General features: G+C 46.2%; 1 protein-coding gene across 1 annotated transcript; it reads right to left on the bottom strand.

The window, feature by feature from the left end:
* Positions 1-1,292: 1,292 nt before the first annotated feature.
* LOC123406113 (pre-mRNA-splicing factor ISY1 homolog) lies at positions 1,293-2,201 on the bottom strand. The gene has a single exon (XM_045099599.1). The coding sequence runs from the start codon at positions 2,199-2,201 to the stop codon at positions 1,293-1,295; it is 909 nt and encodes a 302-aa protein (XP_044955534.1).
* Between the last annotated feature and the right edge of the window lie 9,988 nt (positions 2,202-12,189).

Here is a 12,189-nt window from a genome sequence, read left to right on the forward strand (position 1 = left end):
AATCGAAGACTCACACCCCGAGCTCCTGGACACATCTTACAATAACTCACGTGCAAACCTTGATGACGGCCCACAACTTCGCCATCTCCATGTTGCACCCTCCAATAATGATCTTGATGAACTACTCGGTGCCTACTCGACACTTCCATAACCATCAACAATCACCATCGCCTTGCCGACGGCAGCATGTCACCCTCCAGGTCGTTTCGCCGAACGACAATCATCCGTCACCTCGCTTGTGACAACAACTCACCACCTTCTCGTTGTCGCTCCACCGAACGACTATAGTCTGATCCTCCACGTCGCCGCTCCATCCAGCGACCATATCGCCTGCTCTTCTCGTCGTTGCACCACCCAACGACTATATCTCCCGCTTCTCGTCGCCACACCGGCGACTATATTGCCCGCCCCGAGGCGCTAGTCGAGTCGCCACCCCAGGGCAAGCGCAACTTGAAATCGACCTTGCTCTAGATATCAATTGTTGGCTTTTCACCACAGGATCGATCACATCACAACACGATCAACACACCCGCATGAACGGATCAACTCAAAATTAGCCAAAGGCACGTGTCATGCCTCGTAGTTGTCTCTTTATTGCTTTTGACAATATCTTACAACTCGATATGTTACAAAGCTATAGCATGTCCATGTATTTATACACGTCCTGTCAAGCTCTCATGGTAAAATCTATCCTAATCTGACTCTATATTCTAACCGGACTCATACTAGTATTAAGAAAGTACAAACCGACTAAACCTAGATTTCCTAAACTAATCATCCTGCCGCGTTGATCACACTATTAATCCTAACCGGACTAGCTAGCCCACGTTTGGATTATCCTACAGTATACACGCCTAAGGCCAAAACAACCGGCCATATACATATCTAACTCAGGGTCCCCGGCCATATACATATCTAACTCAGGGTCCAGCAGAGTATTTCGCTGTTGATACCATGACAATGAAGACAACTCTCAAAATTCAAACAAAACATACAATAAATGATGCAATGCAAGACTGAACACATGCTTTGGCTCATAAAATCAAACCATTCGTAGCATGAAGGTACTAAAGACTAGTAAATGGGCGCACACAAATTATAGGGCAACAAAGATCAGTAGAACAGTCTTTATGTTATGCATGAACAGTCTTTATGGTATGCATGGTATTCTGGATGCATCCCTACCCTAGTCTACACCAGTTAAAAGTAATTTACTAGAGCCAAGATAAAAAGAACATATATACTAAATATACACCACTCCTAGCGTTGACAAGAACATATATACACCTCTCCTAGCGTTGCATATTGAGCATCTCCTTAGCCTCCTTCTGCTGGCCTTGCAGGGCATCACTTGTGTACTTGCTCAGCAGCTCCTTCTTCTTCTTCTCTAGCACCATTCGCTCAATCTCCTTCTCATCAGGGAGCGGCACATGTGCGACAAACTCCCTCCCGGCCTCCTCCAGCCTCCTCTCCTCTTCAACCTCCAACTCCACCTCCTCGAACAGCACCTCCCTAGCAGCAGCCTCTCCACCACGCCCACCTGCTCCAGCCACCTCGCCACTCACCACATTCTTCATGGCCTCCCGCCGCACACGCTCCACGCGGTGCCACTCCGTGACAACCTCGTCGCGCTTGCGCTTCTCGGCAGCAGCCTCAAGGGGTTCAAGCACACCGTCCTCGTCATCATGGTATCCGTAGTACCCGGCATCGATGCGCTTGCAGATCTCGTAGCGGGTGCGGCGCTTGCGGACCTCAGGTGGCTTGTCAAACAGCTCACGGACGCCGGGTAGGTTCTTGGCATGACCAAAGTAGCGGTAGCCCGGGCCCCTGCCGGAGGGGTTGGGGACGGCGACGATGTTGCCGTCGAGGTCGGTCATGAGGGCAGCGTTGGAGCTCCGAGAGTAGTCGCGGCCTCCGAGCTCAAGGATGCGGCGCTCCCAGTGGCTGCGCTCGCGGAGGAGCTTGTTGATCGCATCGTTGAGGTCTCGGAGGCGGTGCTCCGCGAGGCCCTCGTTCTGGATCTCGGCGACCTTGACGCCGATTTCGCGCAGGATGTCTACACGCCAGCGGTCGGCGTGAGCGAGGTCCCGGCATTGGGAGGCGAGGTACGGCCGGCGCTCGCGGGGCTTGCGCTTCTCCTCCTGCTTGATCGTGATGAAGCGGTTCAGCAAGGCCTGCGCCTTCTCCTCGTTACGAGCCATGGCGGTTTAGGTTAGCCGCTTTGATGGTTCGCGAGCTTTGGGATGAGGATTTGGGATTAGGTTAGCCGGTTTAGGGGGAAGGGAGACGGCTTTGATGGCTCACCTGGTCCGTATCCGTTTGGGATTGGGGTTTCGCTCGACCAGTCTTTTTCTTTTCGGTTAACTGGTGAACGTTCGCTGCGAGGTAACTCCCAACGAACGTCCTCGCAGCTGTTTGATCGAGATTAAATGATGACATTTCAAAAAAAATATTGGCACGCTGGTCTGGAAAAATATCACCCCTACAACTGAAATTGAAATGGAAATTGTTCGCAAATATCATCCGGCGAACGTTCACCAACCAAAAGGTTCTATTTTTTTTCTTTTTTATTATAACGAAATTACTGTTGTTACAAGTAAGGCATAAGTCCACTCTAAATAAAAAGGATGCTAATAGGAGTTGATGTTTATCCTGTGTGAATGGACACATGTTTCAACAAGGTATAATCAAAGATGCTCACATACACGTATATACATTCACTTTATGAACACATGCACCTACATCTTATCCATGTGAACACCTCTACGATATCGAGCCAACACACCATCATCAAATTGACCAAGTCATCACTAATGTCTGGTAGTCGATGGAAATATCTTCTCCTACTAAAAGAACATCACCCGAAAGGCTAAAATAAAATTTAAAAAATACAAGCAGAAGTGCCAAGTCTAGGTATTAAATTTTAGTGGGCTGGATTCACAAACGGATATTCCTCAACAAAGCTGAAAGGATTGGTATGATCGACTTGAGGGAAGGTGAATAGGTGACCAACAAAATCTTGTCTCATTTTATAAATTTAGGCTCAACATTAAATAATCCGTCCATTTTTATATAGAAGACCACTTCGTTTTTCGTGTCAAGCTTTGACTTGTAATTTTGGTCAACAAAATATGGGATATATGTCATCAAAAATAAATTATTGAAAAGTTCTTTGAAATGTGCATCTAATGACATACTTTTTATGACATGTGACCAATGTTTAAAATTGTCTGCAGTAGATGAGATAGTCTCCATGAATCTAACATCTAACATCTATCTAAAAACGATTCAGAGATGCAGAATTGGTTCCTATCTAACATCTATCTAAATAAGATTCGAAGATGCAGAATAGCGATGCAGAGATTCAGAATTGCAGGTGCGAGTGGATGAGATAGTCTCCATGAATCTAACATCTAACATCTATCTAAAAACGATTGAAACTTGCCTCCCTGAATCTCTGGCTCGGGCTGAGACATGGTCCTTCCGTTCTTCTTCCTCTTCGATGGCTGCAGGATGCAGGTGCAGACTCAACGTTGTGCTGCAGATGTAATCTGGGAGGAGGACGAGGAGCTGATGTTTCGCCTTCTTAGGGTTGGCGTTCTGCTCTTATAGCCCCTTTTTTGGGCCTCTAATCCCTCTATGCGATTATGCTGAAAAGGCCCATAATTCACGTATTCTCTCTGGCCCAAATTCGTAATAGCGGCGCAAATATCTGCAGAAAATCGCGGCTAGATCTGGCTAATAGCGGCATTTTGCGGTTCAGTTTGCATAGCGTCATAAGTGGCAGTGGCGTTGCCCCAAGGTTATGTGGCCGCTATTGCCGGCAAATAGCGCCGCAATAGCCGGCAAGTTAAAACTTTGCATGTGACTCACATTTTGTTGGTAAAATTAATAGTCAAAGTTAGACATAAAAATGTGAAATGGCGTTGTATTAGTAGATGGAGGGAGTAGTTTGTCTAGAAATGTAACTAGATGGATAATCTGTATGACAAACAACATATCTAACAACTGCAAGTATGACTAAACAAGAGGGGCAAATTTGCAGAAAGTAATAGGACTGAAACAACCGCAAGTGGAGACGATGGAGTCGAGCATTTGTTTTCGAGGTTCCCTCGTTTCGGGAGGTCCGCCTCTGTTTGGAGGAGTGTGGAAGCACGATGCTCCCCAAGCGTCCCAAGGACGCAATCTTTTCTCCTCACACCCTCGCACAATGCAAGATGTCGTGAATTCATTAGGGGTGCACTTAAAGGTGGCAATTGGACCTTTGAAAGTAAGGTTAGGACTCTCTCGACAACTTAATTAGAGGCTCTCGTCTACGTTGTCCAAATACCCAAGAATAACAAGATTCATAAATGGAAGTATGTGGAAATTAAATTTCCTTCAGTGGAAGTGCAGATCTGGGTCTCCTCCCTCGAGCCCTAAAAAATGAACAACTTTGGTTGGCTCGAGAAGGAGATCGGTAAGAATAAGTTTTGGACATAAATAGAGGAGAGAGAGGCAAGAGGTAGATGGGAGGTGGAAGAACCACCTCCTTTTATAGTCCAACCCCAATCCAACCATTATGCGCAGATACACAGGGGCGGTACAACCACTTGTGGCCAGCGGTACAACCGCCGTAGACGTGATTTGAGAATCTACAGTGTCCACTACAAGAAAGTTGTTAATCTGTGACAGTCACCGGCCGTCATGGAAGAGCAAAAATCCGTCGACGATTGTTAGGCATGACGATCTTGGAATCCGTCACCTATATCGCGTCATAATTTACGCATCCGACAATCCTTGACGGATTTATCTTTCCGTGACCGATGAGCCCAAAACCCGTTCGGCCCGCCCGCGGCCCGCTTTCTCTATGACGGACTATTCCGTCATGGATTTACATGACGTGGCGAGAGCGTGGAGACTCATATAACCATTGGCCCAATAAGTTTTGGGCCATACGTTTTAGGCCATGAAGGCTTTTGAGCCCATTTGCAGTGCAATTGGTTGGCCCATTTCTGTGGGTCTGACGATAGTCATTTCTGTGTCCAACAAGCACACCAACCCGTTAAAATTTGTGCCGCTTGTGCTTAAAAAGAACGCGATTTCTAGGCCCACTTCATCCAGCCCGTTAGTTTTTATATTACCCAGCCGATTTTTGTTTGTAGATAGAACATGTTTCCAATCCTATCACTAAGCTTACATTTCCAGACCCAATAACACTCTTGAAAAAAGGGCACAACATCATAGACAAATTAAGAGGCACAACAAGAGAAAATATAAGTTATGTAAGAAATACTAATCCAGCATAACATTAAGCGTGCATCTCCACATCCACTAACCCTGGAGCAGCAGAATGCAGCAAGTTTGCATCCGCTAGTGTGCAATTTTCACAACAAAACCCTCACAAAATAAAGTTAGAAGGTAGGTTCCAGCAATATATCACATTCACATTGCTTCCACCATCTTTTTGTTTGGACTAAGCAACTTACTCTTGAGCTGATCTTGGTTGCATGTGACTTAGCAAAAAGTCTAGTTTTTTGTCCATCTCAGCTTGCTTCTTCTTGTTCTCCTCATCTCTCTTCATGTTGTCCTCGGCTTGCCTAATCCTTGCTTCTTCGGATTCCTTCAGCAACTTGGTCAAGGTGTCAACACGTTCCTGAAGTTCAACATTCCTATTCTTCGCAGACAATTCCGCTTCACAATTGCTAGCACTGGATCTCGCATGGACCTGGTGGATCCCCACATGTTCAAGAAACCTTGGCTTCTTAGTGTGCTTAGCAAGCACTTCAGCTACAGCCTCGGTTCCAGACTTAGATTGAGGATAATCTTCTGTAGGTTGAGAGGTCTTGTTTTCCATCTCAGTCTAGCAATGCAAGTAACAAACACGGTTATAAGACAGCTTAAGCACAAGTAGAGAAGTACTTTACAACTAGAAATTTGTGATAAGAGAGTCACTAGTGGAAAACGGGCCTTTGGCCAGGACCCTTTAGTCCCGGCCTGCCTCTGGGCCGGGACTAAAGGCCCGGCCACGTCGCCCCAATTCTCAATGCCTCCCTCGAGGCTTTAGTCCCGGCCCGTAAGGAGCCTTTAGTCCCGGTTCGTGTCCCAAACCAGGACTAAAGGGCTACGCGGTGGGCAGTGGTGGTGGCAACCGTTCGTATCCCCCTTTAGTCCCGGTTGGTGGCTCAACCCGTCTAACACGTGGCCTGCCGTAGTGGTGGCAACCGTTGGTATACCTCTTTAGTCCCGGTTGGTGGCTCAACCCGGGACTAAAGGACCAAACGGTTTGCATCCCGCGCTGTTTCGGGCGATGAAAAGCACGAACCGAAGCAGAGTCGCCATTTCTCTGTTTCTTCTTCTCTCTCCCTCTCGCTCTCTGTTCTTCTCCTCTTTTCTTCCCTTCTCTTCTTCCACCATGCCAACTCGCTTTGAAGAGGTGCTGTTGGAATTATGCCCTAGAGGCAATAATAAATATAGTTATTATTATAATTCCAGTATCAAGATAATCGTTTATTATCCATGCTATAATTGTATTGAATGAAGACTCATTTACATGTGTGGATACATAGACAAAACACCATCCCTAGCAAGCCTCTAGTTGGCTAGCCAGTTGATCAAAGATAGTCAGTGTCTTCTGATTATGAACAAAGTGTTGTTGCTTGATAACTGGATCACGTCATTAGGAGAATCACGTGATGGACTAGACCCAAACTAATAGACGTAGCATGTTGATCGTGTCATTTTGTTGCTACTGTTTTCTGCGTGTCAAGTATTTATTCCTATGACCATGAGATCATATAACTCACTGTCACCGGAGGAATGCTTTGTGTGTATCAAACGTCGCAATGTAACTGGGTGACTATAAAGATGCTCTACAGGTATCTCCGAAGGTGTTAGTTGAGTTAGTATGGATCAAGACTGGGATTTGTCACTCCGTGTGACGGAGAGGTATCTCGGGGCCCACTCGGTAATACAACATCACACACAAGCCTTGCAAGCAATGTAACTTAGTGTAAGTTGCGGGATCTTGTATTACGGAACGAGTAAAGAGACTTGCCGGTAAACGAGATTGAAATAGGCATGCGGATACTAACGATCGAATCTCGGGCAAGTAACATACCGAAGGACAAAGGGAATGACATACGGGATTATATGAATCCTTGGCACGGAGGTTCAAACGATAAGATCTTCGTATAATATGTAGGATCCAATATGGGCATCCAGGTCCCGTTATTGGATATTGACCGAGGAGTCTCTCGGGCCATGTCTACATAGTTCTCGATCCCGCAGGGTCTGCACACTTAAGGTTCGACGTTGTTTTATGCGTATTTGAGTTATATGGTTGGTTACCGAATGTTGTTCGGAGTCCCGGATGAGCTCACAGATGTCACGAGGGTTTCCGGAATGGTCCGGAAACGAAGATTGTTATATAGGATGACCTCATTTGATTACCGGAAGGTTTTCGGAGTTACCGGGAATGACGAATGGGTTCCGGGAGTTCACCGGGGGGGGGGGGGACCCACCCCGGGGAAGCCCATAGGCCTTGAGGGTGGCACACCAGCCCTTAGTGGGCTGGTGGGACAGCCCAAAAGGGCCCTATGCGCCTAGGAAAGAAAATCAAAGAGAAAAAAAAGAGGAGGTGGGAAGGGAAGGAAGGACTCCCACCCACCAAACCAAGTCCAACTCGGTTTGGGGGGGGGAGCCTTCCCCCTTGGACTCGTCCGACCCCCTTGGGGCTCCTTGAGCCCCAAGGCAAGGTCCCCTCCCTCCCACCTATATATACGGAGGTTTTAGGGCTGATTTGAGACGACTTTTCCACGACAGCCCGACCACATACCTCCACGGTTTTTCCTCTAGATCGCGTTTCTGCGGAGCTCGGGCGGAGCCCTGCTGAGACAAGGTCATCACCAACCTCCGGAGTGCCGTCACGCTGCCGGAGAACTCTTCTACCTCTCCGTCTCTCTTGCTGGATCAAGAAGGCCGAGATCATCGTCGAGTTGTACGTGTGCTGAACGCGGAGGTGCCGTCCGTTCGGTACTAGATCGTGGGACTGATCGCGGGATTGTTCGCGGGGCGGATCGAGGGACGTGAGGATGTTCCACTACATCAACCGCGTTCACTAATGCTTCTGCTGTACGATCTACAAGGGTACATAGATCACTCATCCCCTCTCGTAGATGGACATCACCATGATAGGTCTTCATGCGCGTAGGAAATTTTTTGTTTCCCATGCGACGTTCCCCAACAGTGGCATCATGAGCTAGGTTCATGCGTAGATGTCTTCTCGAGTAGAACACAAAATTTGTTGTGGGCGGTGATGTGCGTTTTGCTGCCCTCCTTAGTCTTTTCTTGATTCTGCGGTATTGTTGGATTGAAGCGGCTTGGACCAACATTACTCGTACGCTTACGAGAGACTGGTTTCATCGCTACGAGTAACCCCGTTGCTCAAAGATGACTGGCAAGTGTCGGTTTCTCCAACTTTAGTTGAATCGGATTTGACCGAGGAGGTCCTTGGATGAGGTTAAATAGCAACTCATATATCTCCGTTGTGGTGTTTGCGTAAGTAAGATGCGATCCTACTAGATACCCATGGTCACCAGGTAAAACATGCAACAACAAAATTAGAGGATGTCTAACTTGTTTTTGCAGGGTATGCTTGTGATGTGATGGCCAACAATGTGATGTGATATATTGGATGTATGAGATGATCATGTTGTAAAAGAAAATATCGACTTGCACGTCGATGGTACGGCAACCGGCAGGAGCCATAGGGTTGTCTTTATACTAACGTTTGTGCTTGCAGATGCGTTTACTATTTTGCTAGGATGTAGCTTTAGTAGTAATAGCATGAGTAGCACGACAACCCCGATGGCAACACGTTGATGGAGATCATGGTGTGGCGCCGGTGACAAGAAGATCGTGCCGGTGCTTTGGTGATGGAGATCAAGAAGCACGTGATGATGGCCATATCATGTCACTTATGAATTGCATGTGATGTTAATCCTTTTATGCACCTTATTTTGCTTAGAACGACGGTAGCATTATGATGTGATCTCTCACTAAAATTTCAAGACGAAATTGTGTTGTCCCCGACTGTGCACCGTTGCTACAGTTCGTCGTTTCGAGACACCACGTGATGATCGGGTGTGATAGACTCAACGTTCACATACAACGGGTGCAAAACAGTTGCGCACGCGGAACACTCGGGTTAAGCTTGACGAGCCTAGCATGTGCAGACATGGCCTCGGAACACATGAGACCGAAAGGTCGATCATGAATCATATAGATGATATGATTAGCATAGGGATGCTTACCACTGAAACTATACTCAACTCACGTGATGATCGGACTTGAGCTAGTGTAAGTGGATCATGAACCACTCAAATGACTAGAGAGATGTACTTTTTGAGTGGGAGTTTAGCGAATAATTTGATTAAGTTAAACTCTAATTATCTTGAACATAGTCTAAGTCCACTTTGAATATATTTGTGTTGTAGATCATGGCTCACACTACAGTCATCCTGAATTTTAATACGTTCCTAGAGAAAGCTAAGTTGAAAGATGATGGAAGCAACTTTGTAGACTGGGCTCGTAATCTTAAGCTAATCTTACAAGCTGGGAAGAAGGATTATGTCCTTAATGCTGCACTAGGAGATGAACCACCCGCTACGGCTGATCAGGATGTTAAGAACGCTTGGTTAGCACGTAAGGAGGAATACTCAATAGTTCAATGTGCAGTCTTGTATGGCTTAGAACCGGGACTTCAACGTCGCTTTGAGCGTCATGGAGCATTTGAGATGTTCCAGGAGTTGAAGTTTATCTTTCAGAAGAACGCCCGGATCGAGAGGTATGAGACCTCCGATAAATTCTATGCTTGCAAGATGGAGGAGAACTCGTCTGTCAGTGAACATGTGCTCAAAATGTCTGGGTACTCAAACCGTCTAGCTGAGCTGGGGATTGAACTCCCGCAAGAGGCTATCACTGACAGAATCCTTCAATCACTGCCGCCAAGCTATAAAGGCTTTGTGTTGAACTACAACATGCAAGGGATGAACAAGTCTCTCGGCGAGTTGTTTGCGATGCTGAAAGTCGCAGAGTCTGAACTCCGTAAAGAGCATCAAGTGTTGATGGTGAATAAGACCACTAGTTTCAAGAGAAACGACAAATGCAAGAAGGGTAATTCAAAGAAGAGCGGCAAGCCTGTTGCCAATCCGACGAAGAAACCCAAAGCTGGACCTAAGCCTGAAACGGAGTGTTACTATTGCAAGGATATGGGTCACTGGAAGTGCAATTGCCCCAAGTATCTGGCAGATAAGAAGGCGGCCAAAGAAAAATCAGGTATATTTGATATACATGTTATTCATGTGTACTTAACCGGCTCTCGTAGTAGTGCCTGGGTATTCGATACCGGTTCTGTTGCTCATATTTGCAACTCGAAACAGGAACTGCGGAATAGACGAAGGCTGGCGAAAGATGAAGTGACGATGCGCGTAGGAAATGGTTCCAAAGTTGATGCAATCGCCGTCGGCACAGTTTCACTTCAGTTACCATCAGGATTAGTGATGAACTTAAATCATTGTTATTTAGTGCCTGCGTTGAGCATGAACATTATATCTGGATCTCGTTTATTGCGAGATGGTTACTCTTTTAAGTCAGAGAATAATGGTTGTTCTATTTCTATGAGTAACATCTTTTATGGTCATGCACCTAATGTGAGAGGATTTTTCATATTGAATCTTGATAGCGATACGCATATACATAACATTGAGACCAAAAGAGTTAGAGTTAACAATGATAGCGCCATATTTTTGTGGCACTGCCGCTTAGGTCATATTGGTGTAAAGCGCATGAAGAAACTCCATGCTGATGGACTTTTGGAGTCACTTGACTTTGATTCACTTGACACGTGCGAACCATGCCTCATGGGCAAGATTACTAAGACTCTGTTCTCCGGAACAATGGAGCGTGCAAGTGACTTGTTGGAAATCATACATACCGATGTGTGTGGTCCGATGAGCGTGGAGGCACGCGGCAGATACCGTTATTTTCTCACCTTCACTGACGATTTGAGTAGATATGGTTATGTCTACTTGATGAAGCACAAGTCTGAAACATTTGAAAAGTTCAAGCAATTTCAGAGTGAAGTTGAAAATCATCGTAACAAGAAGATAAAGTTCCTACGGTCTGATCGTGGGGGTGAATATCTGAGTTTCGGGTTTGGTGCTCACTTAAGACAATGTGGAATTGTTTCAGAGTTAACACCGCCTGGAACACCACAGCGTAATGGTGTGTCCGAACATCGTAATCGTACTTTATTAGAGATGGTGCGATCTATGATGTCTCTTACCGATTTGCCGTTATCGTTTTGGGGTTATGCATTAGAAACAGCTGCATTCACTTTAAATAGGGCACCATCAAAATCCGTTGAGGCGACACCATACGAACTGTGGTATGGCAAAAGGCCAAAGTTGTCGTTTCTTAAAGTTTGGGGATGTGATGCTTATGTCAAAAAGCTTCACCCTGAAAAGCTGGAACCCAAAGCGGAAAAATGCGTCTTCATAGGTTACCCAAAAGAGACGGTTGGGTACACCTTCTATCTCAAATCCGAGGGCAAAGTGTTTGTTGCTAAAAACGGAGCTTTTCTCGAGAAGGAGTTTCTCTCGAGAGAATTGAGTGGGAGGAAGATAGAACTTGACGAGGTTGTCGAACCTCTCATCCCTCTGGATGGTGGGACAGGGCAAGGGGAAACCTCTGTCGTTGCGACGCCGGTTGAGGAGGAAGTTAATGATGATGATCATGAAACTCCGGTTCAAGTTTCTATCGAACCACGCAGGTCGACGAGACCACGTGCTGCTCCAGAGTGGTACGGTAATCCCGTCTTATCAATCATGTTGTTAGACAACAATGAACCTGCAAATTATGAAGAAGCAATGGTGGGCCCAGATTCCAACAAATGGCTAGAAGCCATGAAGTCCGAGATAGGATCCATGTATGAAAACAAAGTGTGGACTTTGGAGGTACTACCTGAGGGCCACAAGGCTATTCAGAACAAATGGATCTTTAAGAGGAAGACGGACGCTGACGGCAAAGTGACCATTTATAAAGCTCGACTTGTGGCAAAGGGTTTTTCACAAGTTCAAGGAGTTGACTACGATGAGACATTCTCACCCGTAGCGATGCTTAAGTCCGTCAGAATCATGTTAGCAATAG

Source organism: Hordeum vulgare, chromosome 6H (genome assembly GCF_904849725.1).
Source record: "Hordeum vulgare subsp. vulgare chromosome 6H, MorexV3_pseudomolecules_assembly, whole genome shotgun sequence".
Classification (NCBI taxonomy): domain Eukaryota; kingdom Viridiplantae; phylum Streptophyta; class Magnoliopsida; order Poales; family Poaceae; genus Hordeum; species Hordeum vulgare.

Bases quoted from the DNA above. Each gene is read 5' to 3' on its own strand.
- LOC123406113 (XM_045099599.1), bottom strand. From the start codon at position 2,201: ATGGCTCGTAACGAGGAGAAGGCGCAGGCCTTGCTGAACCGCTTCATC.